This window comes from Perna viridis, chromosome 2 (genome assembly GCF_037379345.1).
Source record: "Perna viridis isolate PV_CMFRI_1.1 ecotype Kerala chromosome 2, ASM3737934v1, whole genome shotgun sequence".
In the NCBI taxonomy this organism is placed as follows: Eukaryota; Metazoa; Mollusca; class Bivalvia; order Mytilida; family Mytilidae; genus Perna; species Perna viridis.
The window spans coordinates 15,946,883-15,967,158 of NC_142446.1; the positions used below are offsets into that span (position 1 = coordinate 15,946,883).

A 20,276-nucleotide genomic window follows, 5' to 3' on the forward strand; every position below is an offset into this window, starting at 1 on the left:
TAAAATGCATCGGGCAAAGTGTTGCCTTTTACATTTTCTTATAAACTATGTATCCAATATCAAATTTATACAATGAAACATGACTTGGTAAATAGCTGCCATTTTTTCAAACACCCTTGCTTTGTTTGTAAAAGTTGCAGTTTTGGTGTAATTATTGAAAAGTAACAAAAATAAATTGATGAGCTCCTAATTAGTGGTTCACGATCCTTAACGTCCTCCTAGTTGACTTATTCTTTCGATCTGTTCACGTCCACAATGTGGCCCTATTGATTGTCTAAGCATATTAGTTATTCGAAGTGCCTCTGCAAAGGAAGTCTTGGTGAAAAATATAATGAGCTAAACCGGGGTGTTGAATAACTGAATGACAGGGTAAATCCTTTAGTTTTAAACGTTTCCATTAAAAGGAAGGGGTTTCCAAACCCCTGGACCTTCACCTGGATATGCAATGTACGTATACGTCTATTTTTATAGCTGTGGCTACAGTACATTGTCAAAGCTATAAAATGCAGAATTTTCCCTCTTGTACTCTGAGCCTCAGATGCTCCACGAAGAAAACTAAAATACTGCAATTTCATTGGTCAAGAATCATCACTTTGTTATGTGACGATTTTATCAATTAACTGGATAATTAATAAAATTTCTGATCCTTGTAATATACGTTCCTATGTTTTAGGGTAATACACAAAATACTTAATTATTATATTTCAATGATCCTTCGGTTTTATATCGATATGCACCCAAAATTGGACTTACTTTGATTGATTGATTGATTGTTGAGGTTTAACATCCGAGCAGCAACATTTCAGCAATATTTCAGCAATATTCAGACGATGACCATGAAATGAGAAGATAAAATGAACATGAAAAAAGAACAGGATGGGACACAAGGATCATAGGGTGGACAAATTTTGATTGCCACTAGAAAAAGTAGGGATGGATAAAGTCGGGAAAATTTGCAGAAATAATAGAATATTATTGAGCTGAACAATGCAAGAAACGTATTTACTGGTTATAAAGAGCTATCGAATGATCCTAAAGTAATTACATTTGTACTATATTTTTGTGTAGTGTTCAGAAATAGTAGGGAAGTTCCAGTGATAGACCAGCGACACAAGATATTTTGATAAATCAAAAACCTAAAAATCAATTCCAACCTTCCTTTTGTGGTTTTGAACCATGTTATAAAATGTTATAAAGATCCACCAACTAATATTAAAGTTATTGCACGGAAACCAAGTGTTTATGGACCAGGAAGACAGCACCATACAATTATACAACCAAATTTTTTTTTTGCAGTCATATAAAAATAACACCTTACACAGTGAAATGTAAGTTTTGCCCTTCGAATATCATGACTGTTGTTGCAAACATTTATTCATCTGTCAAATTCACAAAACCAGAATAACACTCACACAAATGCTGACTTCAACTGATAAAATCAAGCATCAAGCCATTACATTACATCATTTACTTATCTAAGAGGGAAGAATAGTCAAACTATTCAATGCAATAAAGTATCTAACCATATCAACAAACTAAGCATAATTGATTTACTACATTTACTTGTATATATTCATATGTCAATATTTATTTTTTACAAATTCATTGCAATTGCTGTTTATAGGGTATATGACTACATTGTTTCATGAGAATGGGACCAAATCTACTATTTAAATTAATGGAAACTTGTCCATTATAGAGTTTTACGTACAGTATTTAAAAACCTTCTATGTAAAAATACTGATAAAATGAGTGACTTTAAGAGTTAAGACAGGCAATGAACTGAAGCTTTTGCATTGTAACAAAGGGTTTTAAGACCCTGGAAGAAAACAATAAAATGCAGATCAATCTTTTGATTTCAATATAATAATTCTACATGGGAAATTCCAGTGAGGAAAATGAAGCTAGATGGAGACTCACAAACCCTATTATTTGAAATTTTACAGGATTGAATTGCCATTTGTACACACTTAATAAAATCATACTAGAAATATTTTTCCATTCCCTGAGCAATAAAAAAATACATTTCAATAAAAACAGAAAAATACATATACACAAATACTAAAAAAAAATTAAAAATTCATTTTGTATGTGGCTCCATATCAATTTATGTATTTCACAGAATGATTTGACACACACACAGCCTCTGTCTGGTTGTTTATAGTTACACACTGTTGCTGAGAAAACTAACAAAATAGGTACAAACAAAAAATTGGACAAAATGATCACTATAACCTCTTGCTTTCAAAGTGTTCTAAGTACCTCATAAGTTACTGTAAACATAGAATGGTTCAGTGAGATGAAAGTACGAAATAGGTATTTCCTAATTGTACCAATATCAAAGTTTTATATTATAAATATTATTGCATGAACACAGAATATTTTAAGGTGTATAATCAAAATAAAAAAAATGTAGATGCACATTTGCACTAGATGATGGTGATAAAAGTTACAAGGATTACAGAAACAAATGTGTGGTGTGTAAACATATGTAATCAGACAAACAAATGTGTGAAGTAATCATATGTAATCAAACAAATGTGTGGTGTAATCATATGTAATCAGATAAATGTGTGGTGTATAAACATATGTAATCAGACGGACAAATGAACATAACAAATCACCATACATATCAGCTTTTCAAGCAGACAGTATGAAAATAACAAAAAATGACTAGCCTGTACATTGATGTTAATGAGATCATGTACATCATAAAACACTATCACAAATGGCTTTTTAAGCATGAACACAAATTGTTAGACTTGAGCAGATTTATTATTTAAAAGCGTTAATTTGAGAATCCTTAGTCTTCACAACATACACGTAAACATTTTTTTATTGAATCATCTATCATAAAGATTAGGTAAACTTATGTTTAAAAAAGAAAAATCCATTGTTTTTGGCATTACTTTCAATCAAGTGAGTCAACACCAGATTAAACTATACAAAGTGATGCCCCTGCATTCCACATGGACTGATGGATATAACTGTCTAGACAAAACTGAAAATAAGACTACCCCATAGAAACATGCACATGAATAATACCAGTACATAATAAATAAACTTTTCACTGAGCTGCAAAGCTGATAAGTAAAATTTCCATCAATCTTCCATAAACATACGCATGTGCATGAAAAACAACACATATATATGAAAATTCAGCCCACACCCTGAACAATTTACAACCCGAAACACAAAAAGTTGGAATTTTTCACAAAATTATATGGACCTTACCACTAAAGATGTATACCTTTTCCCTTAGTTTCATTTCAATTATTGGAAGGGTTTTGAGTCAATGTGCCAAAACTGGAAATCACTCCACCTTTTCTACCTCACCAGGCCCACAGATCAGCATTGTGAGACAGACCTATGCCAAGATTTTCCTGCAGATCTGTTGACAGATGTTGAAGTTATTGCCCCTTAAATGGATTTTTTCCCAATTTTACATTCCCAATTTTGAAAATCATCTCATCTGAAACCTTGAATTTCATCTAATCAAACTTACAAGAATGTTGCTTAGAATAATATCTTTGACAGACCATGTGTGGGGATTTTTTATCAGGTGAAAAACATGGCTGCTGTTACTAAAAATAGCCCACAGTGGTCAAGTAAGATTTTTGCATATTACAAGATTCAAAATATTTGGGTGTAGTTAAAATCATGCAGGAAACAAAATTGATCAACATGTTGAGATGGATCTATGCTGAAATTTACAGAAAGATGTATCAACTACTGTAGTTGTTATGTTTGAATCTCATGCCCTATGTTACCTTAATCACATTCTGCTTATGGTTTAGCATGTTTCATTTTTCTGTTATTAGCTCTACTGGCCAAACATGACTATAAGAGAGTAATTTTTATTAATTTGAAAACTGGGTGGAAAACTAAAATAAATGCTCTCTATTGATTAAATTATTCTTATGACAATAGTACAGACGAGTCAAGAGTCCAATCAAGAGATATTGCTTTAGAAGGCTAAAAAGACAATTGTTGACCAGGTGAGAGATACAGGCTCTCTAGAAATTTCTAGGACTCAAAAGCAAAAAAATTAGAATTTTGACCTTGTCACTTTAGATATATTCACTTTCTGATAGTTTCATTATAATTGTTGGAAGCATTATTGAGTTATTGTGAGAAAACTGGAAATCACCCCCTTTTTATGAATAAAATTCCGTAACTCAAAAATGAAAAATCTTAATTTTGAAAAAAACATTAATGGGAGCTTATGACAATAGATGAATATGCTTTCCCAAAGTATCATTTTAATTGTTAATTGTTATGGTACAAATACTGGAAAACATCACCCTTTTCTATGATAAATTAAAGAAATTACAAAAAAAAATAAAGGGAGCTTCTCCTATAGATTTTAACATTTTCTTCAAGTTTAAAATTTAATTTGTGTGACAGTTTTTGAGTTATTGTGCGAAAAGGTGTGGGACGAACGGATGGACAAGGATAAAACAATATGCCCCCAATTTTTAGTTGAGGGAACAAAAAAACCACATTATCACAGAAAAGTGTTCTAGATAGGATCTAAAAATAGAAGGGCAAGGGGAAAGGCAATTTAGCATGTAATGTTCTAGACATATTGCAGACCCTTTGATGTGTCAAATCTTTTGATTACCTATAGTATACATGGCATTGAAGGGAAATGGCATTATTTGCAAGTTAATTTCATGTCATGTAGAGATTGCTCGGGTAACTCTGTTTATAATATTTCATCAAGGCTTTTTGAATTATGAAGAGGGGACAGAGGGACATCCCTTCATTTTTATCTACATGTATAGCAAGGACATTGAAGAATAATACATAAAAAAAACACTGCTAAGAAGATGACTCAATGCCAGGTTTAAAATGTCTGTGTCTTAGTAAAGATTCTGTGTCTGATGAATTATCCTTCTCTGGTATAATCTCTTCAGTAGCTTCATAACCTATAGTTTCTGCAGTCTCTACTTTACACTTGGTACTGGACTGTCTGTCTGTTAAATATATATATAAATACATCTCAAAATGTATCAACTCAATTTACTACACAGTTTGACACAGGGAAGATACATAAGCAAATAAGGGTCCAAATATTTCCCCAATTAGTTAGATATTAATTTGATATGACATGTATCTTAGCCTACATAACCACACCTAGATGAACTGTCCTGAACTACCATACATCATGCACTAAGTTAAAACCCTAGATTAAATCTACAAGGAGGAATCCTCTGGCTATATTTTATAGTCTTGAAGTGTGTACATATGATAGCATATATTGCTGAAAAAATGACTAAGCTCAAGAGGTAAAGACTTTTATTAAAAAATTTGTCAAATGTGTCCATGACAAAAGGTGCAAATCTTCAATATGTATATTAACACTGCAAAGTTTAAATAATGTAGGTTCAATACTTTTTGAATTACAGATTACACAAAGTAAATTCAACATGCCAAAAAATATTGGAAAAAAAAATTGTAAAATGTCTCCATAATAAAAGGTACACATCTGCAAAATGAATATAAACACAGTGCAAAGTTTTAATAATATTGGTTCAATACTTTTTGAATTGCTGATTACACCATCCAAGGTACCATCCAAAACATAAAGTGGCAAAAATGGCTAGTTAGGTTTAAGTTATCAAAGCTTCCCAGGAGGTTAAAATCTTTCATAGGTTTTTTTTTTTTTTGGCATAACACAAGTCGTATCTTTATTGTATGACTGATGGTTCTCAACCCGGTATGGAAAGAATTGGGATCAATATAACTGGTCAGGAGCTGGCATGTCAGTAGTAATCCTTTGCTTGTTCATTTGTGTAACATATAATCATTTTCCTTATTTCTGTTTTAACAAAGGACTCAGACCTTTTGAACAGATTTTAAGGTGTGTTTCATTGTGTAATATTTTTTCCATAGTGACCAGATTTAAAAGGGGAGGGTTGTGATCATGCAAAAGTACTTTTACCCCACCACATTTGTTATGCCTGTCCCAAGTTAGGAATTTCAGGCCTCTGCATGTATTGTTTTGTTTTCACTTTTAGTTTACTTTTATGTTGCTTTATTATATAGGGGCAATTATTTCGCTGTACCTGTGTATAATGTTGTTTTGGGGCCAGCTGAAGCCTGCCTTGTGGCGTGAGGGTTTCATCATCATTCATTGAAGACCCTTGGATGGCCTTAAGCTGACATTTTTCATCCATGTGGTTGTTGTCTCTTTAACATATTCACCATCTCCATTCTTGTTGTATCATAAACACTACATAAAGTTTAAATATTATACAATGGTTCAGTGAGTTTAGATTACACACTTGTAAGTACCCCCTATGTGTAGTGAACAGAGGAAGTCTGGTCAATGCATTTTATTTAGCTTTTTGAAAATAAACATTTCTATACTATGTTGTATTTTAATACCTTCTTTTTCTTGATCCATCATCTTCTTAATCCTTTTCCTTCTCTCTTCTATAGATTCATATCCATGGTTACTGTATGTATTGAAGTCTCCACCATTGGATTTACTTGATGGTAAACACTGATACCATGACAAAAGTGCTATGAACATTAATAGGAGGAAGTTAAAGGAGATTCCAATCATAGCTGATGTCACTGGCCAGTGGTACAAGAAATACCTACAAAATATATGCTGCAGTGTTAGGTAAACATGATAGCCTTATTGATTATTTAAAGTATTTGTATGGTTTTACCATAATATCATATGACTAAAAACAGTAATGCTAGTTTTTGACAGTCCAAACATTAATAACCATAAGAATTCAGTTATAAGTATATTTATAAGTATTTGTATGGTGTCTTACCCTGGACTAGTATTTGTATAGTGTCTTACCTTAGACCACTATTTGTATAGTGTCTTACCTTGGACAGGTATTTGTATAGTGTCTTACCTTAGACCAGTATTTGTATAGTGTGTTACCCAAGGCCAGTAATTGTATAGTGTGTTACCTTTCCAGTATTTGTATAGTGTCTTACCCAAGACCAGTATTTGTATAGTGTCTTACCTTAGACCAGTATTTGTATAGTGTGTTACCCAAGGCCAGTATTTGTATAGTGTGTTACTTTAGACCAGTATTTGTATAGTGTCTTACTTTAGACAAGTATTTGTATAGTGTGTTACTTTAGACCAGTATTTGTATAGTGTGTTACCCAAGGCCAGTATTTGTATAGTGTGTTACTTTAGACCAGTATTTGTATAGTGTCTTACTTTAGACCAGTATTTGTATAGTGTCTTACCTTGGACAGGTATTTGTATAGTGTCTTACTTTAGACAAGTATTTGTATAATGTCTTACCTTAATCAGGTATTTGTATAGTGTCTATCAACAGATAAGAATTTGTATAGTGTCTTACCTTAGGCCAGTAAATTTTGCATACATTTTCAGTACCATAGAATATAACTGCACATGTAGATTTTGTACCTCAATAACCATACCAACTGCTTGGTTATACTGAAAACATAAAAATACTTTTAAACTTTGCACTCTGTGGTTCCACTGTGCATAAAATCTTTATTTCTGTCTTGTTCAAATTGAGAGGTAATGAAGCCACATGCAAAATTTACTCATTTACAAGGATATAACAATAGTAGATATTTTCTCACTTTTAAAACAAGGAAATTCTTATTTTCAGCCATGTGAGACTTTCCAGTCTCATCCATAGATAAGATAATTTTCAGTACCATAGAATATAACTGTACATGTAGATTTTGTATCTCAATAACCATACCAAATGCTTCGTTATACTGAAAACATATAAATACTTTTAAACTTTGCACTCTGTGGTTCTACTTAGAGACATCACAAAGAAACATTTTCTGAGATTTTATTACACCATGGGAATAGTAGCAAGTATGGTTTTCTGGAATGATGCAGTTATCACAAAACTGCTTTCTAACATTATAAAAAGTGTTTACAGACTCAAGCTTAACACAACCACAGAGGTCAAATCTGATTCCCAAATTACTTTAAACCAACTAAAGTTTAATTTAGTTTTTATTATCTCAATGTCAAAAGTTTAAAAATGTGACCAACAATTGAAATTCTAAACAAATGAAAAGATTCAGTGTATCAAAGAATTCAAAATTTCAATTTATGTAAAATTCAAACAAACTTTGAATTGGCCCAGAATAATAAAAAAGTAGTGATCCAATGTCCTATGCCAGATTCTGAGAAAATTTATAAAGATATGAAGTCCTGAAACCACTATAGAGATATAAAATCCAATAATCCACCATTAATTATGCAAGACCCTCTTTCTTCAATTTCTTAAAAGTAAAAAAAATCATATTGAAGTGTAAATCTCCCAAACCAGTCTTCCCACCAGTTTCCCATGAGGTATAACTGTATGTACATACCCTGTTGTCATAGTTGCAAGATGATACATACTTTAAAGCAGTTACTTAATATATTATAATAAGAATGAAATGGTTTCAGCAAAATATTTAATCATTTCCTGTGAAATATAACAAATCATTCTCAACAAAACATCTGCAAGAAAAGCTCAATTAACCCAGTGTAAAAAATAATGTTTCACAGGGTGCAGCTTGATATGACTACAGAGGCTGAACCCTACACAATTGGGGTAAGTATGGTTTGTTTGTTGGGGTTTAACGTCTGAGAAGCAATATTTCAGCTATATTAAGACAATGAACATGAAATGGATGACAAAATGAACATGAAATGAAAAAAAGAAAGGATGGGTCACAAGGATAATAGGGTCGACAAATTTTGAGTGCCACTGGAAAAAGGGGGGATGGGCAAGGTCGGGCAATTCAGCCTCCTGTGGCGGAGCGCAAAGGTTCCTACTCCTATCGAATACCACAGCAGTGTTCTTTAACGTGCGAGGAACGTGGCATCTTTCCCAACACGGTGCACCACTATGGTTTGCGGTCAGGTTTTCCGTATTATAGCCTGACAACCCCAGCATGTAACACGCCAGGGGTACCCCATTCCACCACCTGGGGCACACATCCCAGTTGCTCTGTGGGCAGAGCGCCTAGCCCCTGGCTAGGTTTCTGAGCACTATTTAGTCGCCTTGTATGACAAACTTAGCGCTGCTGCAGGCCTATTCTTTTAACACCCGGACCTGCACGGGGCGGGGTAAGTATGGGCACACCATTCAAGCGAGAAACAGCTCTGAATTTTGATTGAATTAAGTATTTGACACTGGAAGAGAATTTAAACCACTTTCCTTTTGGGGGTATGGCATGTTGTGGTAAAATTTCAATAGATCTAGTCACTTCTACTCAAGTTATACTATACATCAGGAAAATGCTTGATTCTGGCCCCTTTTTGGTCCCTTATTCCTAAATGATTCCAAAAACCAATCCAAGCATTGCTTTTGTGAAATGACACCTTGTGGTACAAAATCAAAGAGATCCATTCATATTTACTCAAGCTATTTTCTGGATATCTTGAAAATACTTGCTTCTGGCCCTTCTCAGCCCCTAATTCCTCAACAGTCCAAGTCATAACCAGAAAAATAAATCCCAGGGGTCTTTTCTTTTCTGTATGGCACCATGTGGTATAATTTCATAAAGATCTATACACTTATACTCAAGTTATTGTCTGAACATGAAATGTTTAGAGATGAAGACAATACCCACAACAACAGCATGATACCATTGTACAACTGCATATTTTTGGCAGTTGGATAGAGATTAAACAGGTGCCTAAAATATATATTTTATATTTGGTTGGAAATATCAAAATACAGGTGATGAAAAAAATGTACAAATTCCTGCTAATATCTGTCAGCATATTCAAGACTTACTGGATCATCTATGTAATTTGTGAAGAATTCAATGTTAAGTGTCTGCTGTTGGTCTACAAATCCTGACAATAATAACGGGGAGAAAACAAATGTATCCAACACTCGCAACAACTCAGATCTGTATCGCAACATTGTCTGAAAAAAAAAGCATTTATATAACAGATACAACAATAGTGAATGAATCTTCCATGAACAAATGATAAAATTACAATATTTTGATGAAGGGCAAGTACTTTTGATAAATAAGAAGACACTGGTGCAAAGCTGAAGGGTGCAAATGGTACTGAAAGTGTAAAAAATCTCCATTTCTACAGATTTGAATGTATACACATAATGGACTTAATGATGTTGCTAGAAAATGTTTCAAGCAAAAATGTTACATAGCGAGTGATCTCCCACAGGGAAATGGTTGTTACATCCAGATGAATGGCCTAGCAACAACCAGGTAAAGATTTGTAAAGATGTGCTCCTAGCCAATCAGAATCATAGAAAATTACTGGTACAGGGATAAAATGTATAAAAATTTCCAAGAACATCAACAAAGGAAATGCATGCCATAAACTGTGTAAGTACTTAAAGATTCTGGATATAAATATATGTCGTAATGTATAATTTCAATGCTTTGTGAATTTAAATTTGATACTAGCTGCACTTTAAATGTTGAAGGTATAATATTGTGGTAAGGTATGCTGTTGATACAATATAGAATATCATGCACCTACACTTACAGATCTGGAAGCCATGGTTAGTGTCTCTCCATTTTTGTTATATAACTGCAACTTGACAATAAACATTCCTGTGATAACAAATAATAGTACCATAGCACTTTTTAGAAATTATTACTTGGCTCAAAGTATTGACTTTTAATTTTAACTTGCATTTTCTGAAAAAAAAAAATTAAAGCACATCATTTCATATAATGTACCATCTGTAATGTTGACTCTTACAATGTACATATACTGCAGAGTTTTGAGTTTAAAGCAAAAATAAAACATGATTAATATACCGGTATATATATTAATATATCCATTTGACTTTAAAATTTATCAACAACTTACAATTCTGATTATTGGTTAAACAAATCAGTAAACTCAAATTATTTCAGTCAATAAATTACTTTCCTTAGCTGAGTTCCAAGACTAACTGCATAAATAGCTTTACTGAGCACATCATGATACGACCACAACCCACTTTGGGCAAGTGTGGACACAATTTTAGTTTTTGACACTTAAGCATAGAGACTTACAATTCATTATGGACACAACAACTGGTTTGGATACAGTATTACACTATATTTTGAAATTATATTTAAGTAAAAGTTCTGCTTTCAGGATGTTTTCGTGGATCACTTTGAACCCATTCTCTCAAAAACAGTTAATGATAGAGTGAATTTGTTAGCATACTTCTTAAACGCTTTGTAAAGATGAACAGTTCACAATAAAAATATCATAAAAATTTTGAAAATACAGTTTTCCAAAAATAAAGTTTTCTCCCTTTGATCCCTTGGAATTAAAAAAAATAACAACAACAGCATCATAATGTAAAACATTTTTAGAGATTGTATAAAAACAGAGGTAAAGCATAGCCCCTAAAGCCATGAATTTAATTATTTCCAAAATTGTTAGAACACTATTAAATAACTGTGATAATGACTTGAGTTTGACAGTTCAATACAAATAACCATAACACCAAACTTACCAACATGCTTATTAGCATCTGATTCAGGAAGATCTACATTCATAACAATACTGTACTGTTGGCCTGTTACAAACATCTAGGAAGAAATCATCTTCATTTAACTACATATACATGTAATAGATTAAATTGTTTATATTTTACACTATATTAAAACCAAACACAGTGTATAAAAATAAAATAAATTGAAGTTCCTGGTTTTGCTGGTCATATATTCCAAGAACACTCAAATTATAGATTATAATCACATAGAATGGCAGCTGGATATTGGCCCCAAAAAAGCACCAAAAAGATTTAAAAAAATTCATACACAAAAAAAGACTGAAACATTATGAAACCTTTCACAAAAAGTAATACAGATCTTACTAATTCATAAACTTAAATTTAAACCAATCATATCACTTGTATTGATGTTTGAGATAAAAACCAAAGCTTTTAGGAAATTCTTCATTTGTGATTTTTGTATGAAAGCAAGACCTGGTGTTCCTATTTCTAGAATATGGGTCAGCTTCACTGCCTGCACTTGGTATTTTTGAAATCAGATTTTATTGATTTTAATACTAGGATCATTTTTACTCTTAAAATAGAAGGTGAGTATCAAATATACAATTGTATATTGGTAATCATGTGATTTAATCAACTAATGACTCAAGTTGAGTCGCTCAACATATGTTATAAATACACGTTTTACATTTATATATTTATCACATATGTTGAGTGACTCTATCTTAAAATCTATTTTACTCATTTGGTAATTTTCACAAAAGACAAATTCTATGACCCATAAAAATAGTTTGCTGAAAAAACATTAACGCTCAGAAAAAAAGTCCATCCATCACAAAACATGTACATGCATTTGGCAGTCTAATATTACATTACATGTGTATCATCTCAGACATAAAAATTGGTTACACTTTCTACTTACAGATTCTTGGCCTGGTTTTAGTAAAGACAAGTTTGCTGATGGGAAGGAACATGGTCCTACACCTATATCACAGGTTCTAAAAACAAAACAAAATACCGTAAGATTTACAAAATAGTTATAGAGTACATAATGATTAAGTTTGATTCATTCTGCAAATAGACACAGAACTGTTTTGTCTGTGTGTTGTATGTTCAGAAAAGTAATACAGTCATTTCAGACTCTTCAAAGAAGTAGTAAAATATGAAAACCATATTAAAAAATTGCACATACTCATGTAATCAAATTTAATTATAATAATGATAATAACATCATCTTTATTTCAAGAGGGTTATATAGATAGATTACAAGCAAATCTTCCCTGAGGAAGAGAAATCAAGGGAACCAAGGTCATAGCGGTAATCAAAAGAATGTAATCCAGGGACAAAGACCAGACATGGAAAACAGACATACACAACAAAGAACATTAAGTAACTAAAATCATACAAAGTAACAAAAGCAAATGAGCGACTCAGACTCCACTAAAAACTGGGAGCATGGACCAGGTGCACCGGTAGGGTAAGTGTCCTCTGCTTTTCTAGAAACACCCACCGAGTTGCTCATAAAAAGTGAAGTCGGAGGTAGACAAACGAGGAAAGGAAAACTATGACCCGTTGAATAAATCAGTTTTCATGGTGCAGATGGATACACCATAACGATCCACGAGTTCATGATGACAACCATAACACTTCTGTGAACTATAACTAAATAAATTTAACTACATTATGCATGTACTAACTAAAGAGCAAATGAGTCATTGATGGCAAGTCAAAGGGGATTTTCTTGGCACCTATCATGTGACCTATGACGACACTAGAAAGCAAGGAAAAAAATGTGATCCTAGTCAACAACATGATAAGTGCCAGAAAAATCTACTTTGTCTCGTGATGTGAAGGTCTTGGTAGTTTCACGTTTGGTCCAAGCAATTGCAGAAATGTGGAATTTTGAATGTAAAATCCTCATTTTGATTTAATTACAAGTATTAGATGATGATGGTCCATAAGTGTCGAACTACACCACTGAGACTGCTAGAAGATTAGCTATTAGCATTAGATAACAACTACTATATTGCTACAGAATTGATGGATTTGTCTATGGCATTCGACTGCCTTCCCCATGAAATTTTGCTTGATAAATTATCAGCATATGGAGTTTCCCAATTTTCAGTATCCCTTCTTCATTCCTACTAAACGATGATATTTTTTACTTCATCAACCATGGCATACATTATAATTAAGCAGATGATAACACCTCATCTTTTAGTTCACCTGATCATGATGTATTAATTTCCACTTTAGAAAACTAAATCATTTGAGTTGATTGAGTGGTTTAGAATAAAGAAAATGCAAGCTAATCCTTACAAATTTCAGGTCCTAGCAGTAACTATTGGTAAAAAGACTTGTATAGGAAGACTTCTCAGCAACTAAATATACTAAAATGTTTGGGACCATTTTTGAATAGACTCACAAGTCACACCATTTTCCATACTTTAATTCTTAGCAATTTTAATTTTTGCTCTTTGGCATGGCATTTCTGAACAGTTAAAAATTCTAAACTAGAGGCTCTAATGAGCCTGAATTGCTCACCCGGCTCTGTAATAAACATGCAATTTTTGTAAAAGTAGCCATGTTTTTTCTTGGATCAAAATTCCTAATGCCAATACTTAAAGAACAATCATATCTATTTGAATGAGAAATTTTAAGTAATAGCATTAAAAATAGCAAAAAAAAAACATGGTAACAGGGCAATTACTCCAACAAAGTTAAACAGATTTACACTAGAATTTGACCATTGATATATCTCATCATGCTAAACCTGATGACTTTGAAGATATATGCGTAAAACTTTTGTCTGACCCCCTATGTTCAATTTTTAGCAACAGCGGCCATATCGGGATTATCATTTATAAATCATAATCATTATTATAAACCTCTCTTCTGCTGTGCATACAAATAAATTATAATTACCATATTTTCCGGACTATAAGTCAATATTCATTTATATGTTAATGATTTCACAAGGAGATCACACAAAACATAACTCAGTAATGAATGTACAGTACCAGTTGTTGCACAAATGGCCAGGGTAAAATACTCATGACAATATCATGCATATACATGTACATATAAGTGGAAATATTTTGGTTTGTCAACTTCAGGCAAATGCATTATCCATTCAGACAACCTAAATTCCATGCTGACTTGTCCGAAGGGACAGGTTGATATCAAAGTTAATGTCAGTCCCTGGTTTAACATGAAAATTTCCCCACAGATAGATTTCATTATTCTGAACACTTTTATTCTGTCAAAACTTTGATAAAAATAACAATTATGGAGATATTTGCAATACCCTAAAGCTTTTGATTCCATTGAATGGGAATTTTTCTATGAAGGTTAAGGAAATGTCTGTAAAATTGAAGTCATGGGAACATAGAAAGCTTACACTCCTTGGTAATGTTACAGTTATTAAAACTCTTGCACTTCCAAAGATTATACATTTGTTGACAGCCTTACCCAATTCTTCTCAAAATACATGTAGTATAAATGACATTAATTCTTTATTTTTTCACTTTATTTACAACGGGAAATCAGAGAGAATTAAGCGTAATACACTTATTGGAGATTTCAAGCAATGAAGATTGAACATGGTTCATTTGGAGTCATTTCCATAATTATTATTTAAAAATTGGTTGGGTATGTAGGGTACAAGACTCAGGAGGGACATGGCAGTCACTCTTACTCCCTCCTTTAAGAATTTTTGGGGGTGAAAGAGTTTTTTCTTCACAAAAGTAGTTGAAAGAGTTGTCAACTTCTATTCACAATCCTTTTTGAAGAGATGTATTTTTTTCAATGTACAAAGTGAAGCCAGTTTTTAAGAAGAGAAATTTTCTGTAGATCCTTTGAACTTTGTATCTATGATAGATTTTATGTCACATGACAGTTGGAAGCAGCATGATGTTCAAGTTTTAAAAGGTTATAATAAACTTTGAAAGAAATCAAAAACAAAATTTTCACTAATAGCTTTTTGAGTTGCTATAGTATCCTATCACAGAGTATTAAGATTTTTGTTAAAGAGCAATGCAATAAGAATACTTTTGTCAATTTTTCTGTAACTGACACATCTCTAGAAAAGCTTCTTCAAGTAAAAAAAACCCAAGTTTTCATACAGTCATCTTATTAGTAACATATTTTGTCAGCCAACAGAAAAAATTTGGAAGTGGGAAGAACTGTTAGAATCAGAAACTGTAGACTGGCAAAAATACTTCATTTTAACAAAAACATGTTATTCTGAAAGTTTTCAATAAAAATTAATACATTATACTATTCCTACAAATTCCTTTTTATACAGGATCAAGTAAAGCCAAGCAATCTGTGTTCTTTTTGTTAACTATATGAAGAAAGCATTGAACATTTATTTTATGATGTCATATCAAGAAATATTTCTGGTCATCATTTTTGCATCAAATACATTTGTACAACAGAGACTTTTCATTTACTAAGCAGCATGTACTATTAGGGTTTCCTTAAGAAGATTTATTTTCTAATTTGTAGTTTATAATTGCAAAAAACTATCTATGTAGATGTAAATTAAAGGAAATTATACCAAATATGGTTGGCTTCTGCAACCGTTTTAGACAGTACCAATCTCTTGAAAGATATGTCACAAACAAAAAAAGCACATTTGACAAATATGAAAGACATTGGGCTCCTTTTCAAGCTATATTTCCTTCATAATTTTACTACACAGGAAAATTTGTATTTATCAATTTTTCTTTTCTTTTTCCTTGATTTTTATTCCAATTGAATTTCTGTTTATTAGATACATCACAGCCCAAACTTATATATTATAATGAGTGAGTGGTAGGTGAATAATGTGAGAATGGAAATAGAATATATTATTCTTTTTTATTCATGTTATTTTGTATAAAATATGTCATATGTATCTACAAAATGTTTGTGTGTCAGTGATAATTTCTGTATTAAGAACTCCCTGTACACCATATTCAGGTGGTGATGTGAGGGAATTATGTAAAATCCTGACTACTAAAAAACAAATAAAAAAAGAATAACCTCAGGAATATTTAAAAGAAGTTTGGCCATGATTGGTCTAGTAGTTTCAGAAGAGAAGAGTTTTGAAAAATTGTTAATGATGAAGGATGACATCAGATTTCAATGGACGACAGATGCCTAGTGATAACGATAGCTCACCTGGCCCTTGGGCTAGGTGGGCTTAAAAATGGAAAAAAATGCAAGAAAGGGCACTCTATTTTGTGTATGATGATAAGTCTTGCTCATACAAAGACATTTTGGAATGAGCCAGGATGCCTTCTCCTCATATTAGACCCCAAAGAACAATGGCTGTTGAAACCTTTAAAATCCTGAATAATTTATCACATCTATGCCTACATGTATGTGATCTTCTTATTATGAAATCTTATAAATATACTAGATATCCAACAAGCCAAAACCAGTACAGTACATGTACATGTGGTAAGGAAAATTTTCATTTTGGTGCAGCTCCTTCTAGTCTAGCTACAGTCTTCCAAACTATTTCAGGACTGAACATATTCTTTTCTCATTTTAAGCACTTACTTCAGTCATGGCATGGCTAATTTTTAATGAATTCTGATATCTTATTATGCCTACGTCTTTTACATGTATGTGTGTGCATAAAAATGTGTTTTATATTGTCCATATATATCTTGTAAAATGCTCTAGTTACCATGCTATTTGTTTTATTGCCAATCTATGGATTTATTTTTTGTGTCGTACATGTTTATATGTGTTGTATTTTGCTGTTCTTTTCTTTTTAAGCATTGCATGTTTTACTGAATGTGCAATCTCTGTGCTTTGCATGTCTTCAGTATTTGATATATACATGTATGTTCATTCACATGTAAGCTCATTAGAGCTTATGTTTTCTGTGATTATTTGTACCACATCTAAATGAAGTTTTTGTAATGTAATCATAATACATGTATGTGTGTTTATATATTAGTTTCATCCTTTCCTAGGTCAATGAGTGCCAATGCTACATCAGTTTTTTAAGTCCCTGATGTAGCAAAAACATTGTCTACTATACATGACAAATATGTTGTCGTCCCAGCAGACAAAGCCCAAAACCACATTGTTTTTGTCTGCATAACGTTTTACATCCAAAGTTTATTATCAGAGGTAGATGTATAAAATAATAGCAGTGATAAGACCTATAATGCTACCACACTCTCCAAAGAAGAGATTGTGGAAGACCATAAATCTGTGCTATCCTCTTTTGGTCACTCTACCAAGGACGACGTCTATGTACTGGATTCCTAAACTCCACAAGAATCCATAGAAATGTTACACAGCTGGATCTGCAAAATGTACCACCAAACCTCTTTCAAAACTTTTAACTTCTATACCCACAGCTGTCAAAGAGGGTCTGCAGTCCTACCACAACACTTGTTACTTTTGTAGTGGTATTAATTCAATGTGGATCCAGAAAAATTCAAAAGATCTTTAGGAGACAATCAGTTCAAAACTATTATCAGAATATAATATCATTAAAACCTATGATTTCTTTATTCCTCATACTCAGTTAAAATCCTGACTTAAAAACATTATACATCGTTGTTTTTCAAAAAAAAGATGGTACACTTAGATACAAATATATAGTTCTTGGTAGAGATTCCTCATACTTTGTAAGAAATAATTCCAAATCATCTTCCAAATATACAGAAAAAGATGTTTACAAAATGCTAGAATTTTAATTGACAACATATTTGTCCAGTGTGGTGGACACGTTTTTCAACAAATGGTCTGCATTCCAATGGGAACAAATTGTGTTCAGCTACTTGATGACTTATTCCTTCACTCTGATGAGGCTGACTTTATAGCTCATCTGATCCAAAAGAAAGAATATAGTTTAGCTAGATCCTTTAATCTCAGTTTCCGCTATACAGATGACGTATTATCTTTAAACAATCCTAATTTTGGGGATTTGATACATCGCATCTACCCCAAAGAACTTGCGATAAAGGATACTACAGACACTCTGAAGTCAGCCTCACATCTTGACCTACACTTAGAAATGATGGTAAAGGAAAACTATTGACCAAATTTACGACAAATGTGATGACTTTTCATTCAAAATTGTCAACTTTCCTTTCATCTGTGGCAACATCCCTTCAGCACCTGCATATGGAGTGTTCATATCACAACTCATACATTATGCCAGAGCTTGCCGAAACTACACAGATTTTTTGTACCACACTAAAACTTTAACAAATAGGCTTCTGGAACAGGGTTATGTTGCTACAAGATTGAAGTCATCACTACAGAAGTTTTATGGTGGTCATCATGAACTCGTGGATCGTTACAGGGTATCCACCTGCGCCATGAAAACTTATTTGTTCAATGCGTCATAGTTTTCCTATCCTCTTTCTTCTACCCCGGACTTGACTTTATAAGAGCAACTTGGCTGCTGTTTCCAGAAAAGCAGAGGATGCTTACCCTACTGGTGCACCTGGTCCATGCTCCCAGTTTTTAGTGGAGTCCGAGTTGCTCCTTTGCTTTTGTTGCTTTTTGTGTATGTCTGTTTTCCATGTCGGGTCTTTGTCCCTGGATTGCATTCTTTTGATTACTGCTATAACCTTGGTTCCCTGGATTAGTCTTTGATAAATGATTGCAGAGCAAAAAATAGTGATGTTTTTAAACTGAGTTAAAGCCAGGCACTTCTTTTTCGTGTTATCTACTAATTGGGCTGCATATTTGATAGTGGGAGCAAGCCCCTGTGTTACATGCAAGACACATGTGAGTTAAAAAAAAGAAAACAATACATCAAAGGAAAATGAAGCCAAAGCAATTTCAAAATGCATCAGTCTCACACGTTGGTACTATTCCAATATAATTTTATATCCTAAAAACAGAAACGGTGGCCATGTTCCTAGAATAATACGAGACAAATGAGCTGTGAGTGTGAGTGCATACCTTTCGCATTACAAGTTTTTCTCTTAAAATAAACCCTAAAATACCATTTAAAAAAAGGAAAATTTCGTACTTGAAGGTAAGATGAACTGGCATAATATGCGACTCTGAAGGCATGTAAGAGTAGTAGAAACTGCCATACATAAAAACTGATATCCACAGAAGAATAACGAATACAAAAATGATAATAACTATTGTAGATACAATAGTTTTAAGTTTAAAAAGCCCCCTCCTCGTGGTTTCCTGAAACCAATCAACACAGTTCCGTATGAACATTAAAATCATAATTGTTTGAGGTAGGGAACAAATCCATTCGTTCACAATTATCTTTCACTTCTAAGCTAGCTATATTCTTCAACAGCAAACCAGTCAGATTGTTGAACTTTGACTCTAAGAATTCCGTTGTTTCGCAATTACCCATTTTTTTGTATTTCAATTTTTATTCACTTTTTTTGTTATCAAAAAATAGTATAAAAATAACAGCAACAGTTAATTCTAATTAAATAACTTTTACAGTCGCCTAAAGCAGTTTTTATTTTATTTACGAAACTAAACATAAACTATCCGCCATTTGGAACAGAAAATAATGAATGTTACAATGAACTTTGTAGATATTTAGCGTTTGACTCAAGTTCCCCGATTGAATAAGCCTTTTATGTAAGAAAAATATTCCTTAATATTTTAAATCTATATCATGCCAATATAAGTTCGATTATGTGGAATCATTTTATAAATAAATACCGCTTAATTTTCTGAGAGATTCTACTAGGTCTACAGACTACAGTACGTCAGTAGTCAGTACATGTTGAACTGCAAAAAAATATATATTAATTTCATATGTACTAACCATCAGTTCCTTCATCAAGGAGATATTTTTAGGAAAGAACTGGC

The 20,276-nt window shown here is 32.6% G+C and overlaps 2 protein-coding genes and 1 long non-coding RNA gene across 6 annotated transcripts in view; 2 read left to right on the plus strand and 1 right to left on the minus strand.

Moving 5' to 3' along the window:
* Positions 1–1,356: 1,356 nt before the first annotated feature.
* LOC148623811 (seipin-like) lies at positions 1,357–19,762 on the minus strand. Of its 2 annotated transcripts, none has more exons than XM_088565963.1 (8): positions 19,459–19,762; positions 12,385–12,460; positions 11,463–11,538; positions 10,493–10,560; positions 9,765–9,899; positions 7,344–7,441; positions 6,394–6,608; positions 1,357–4,979 (listed from the first exon to the last, which is right to left on the minus strand). In XM_088565963.1, exons 1-8 carry the CDS (start codon positions 19,668–19,670, stop codon positions 4,825–4,827), a joined length of 1,035 nt encoding a protein of 344 aa, XP_088422089.1. In that variant the 5' UTR covers positions 19,671–19,762; the 3' UTR covers positions 1,357–4,824. The 2 variants fall into 2 exon arrangements, with proteins under 2 accessions (XP_088422089.1, XP_088422088.1); XM_088565962.1 differs by having other exon boundaries at positions 10,487–10,560.
* On the plus strand, positions 6,519–17,349 carry LOC148623812 (uncharacterized). Its single transcript, XR_015919514.1, has 3 exons — positions 6,519–6,634; positions 10,079–10,329; positions 12,387–17,349. It is a non-coding gene; the product is annotated as an uncharacterized LOC148623812 (long non-coding RNA).
* A 178-nt stretch (positions 19,763–19,940) lies between the features above and the next one.
* LOC148623813 (poly(A) polymerase type 3-like) overlaps positions 19,941–20,276 on the plus strand; it is a 40,448-nt gene continuing 40,112 nt past the window's right edge. For all 3 annotated transcript variants that reach the window (XM_088565974.1, XM_088565977.1, XM_088565976.1), the window contains exon 1: positions 19,941–20,042. In XM_088565974.1, the coding sequence (XP_088422100.1) occupies positions 20,041–20,042 (2 nt within the window). In that variant the 5' untranslated portion in view covers positions 19,941–20,040. The remainder of the gene's footprint in view (positions 20,043–20,276) is intronic.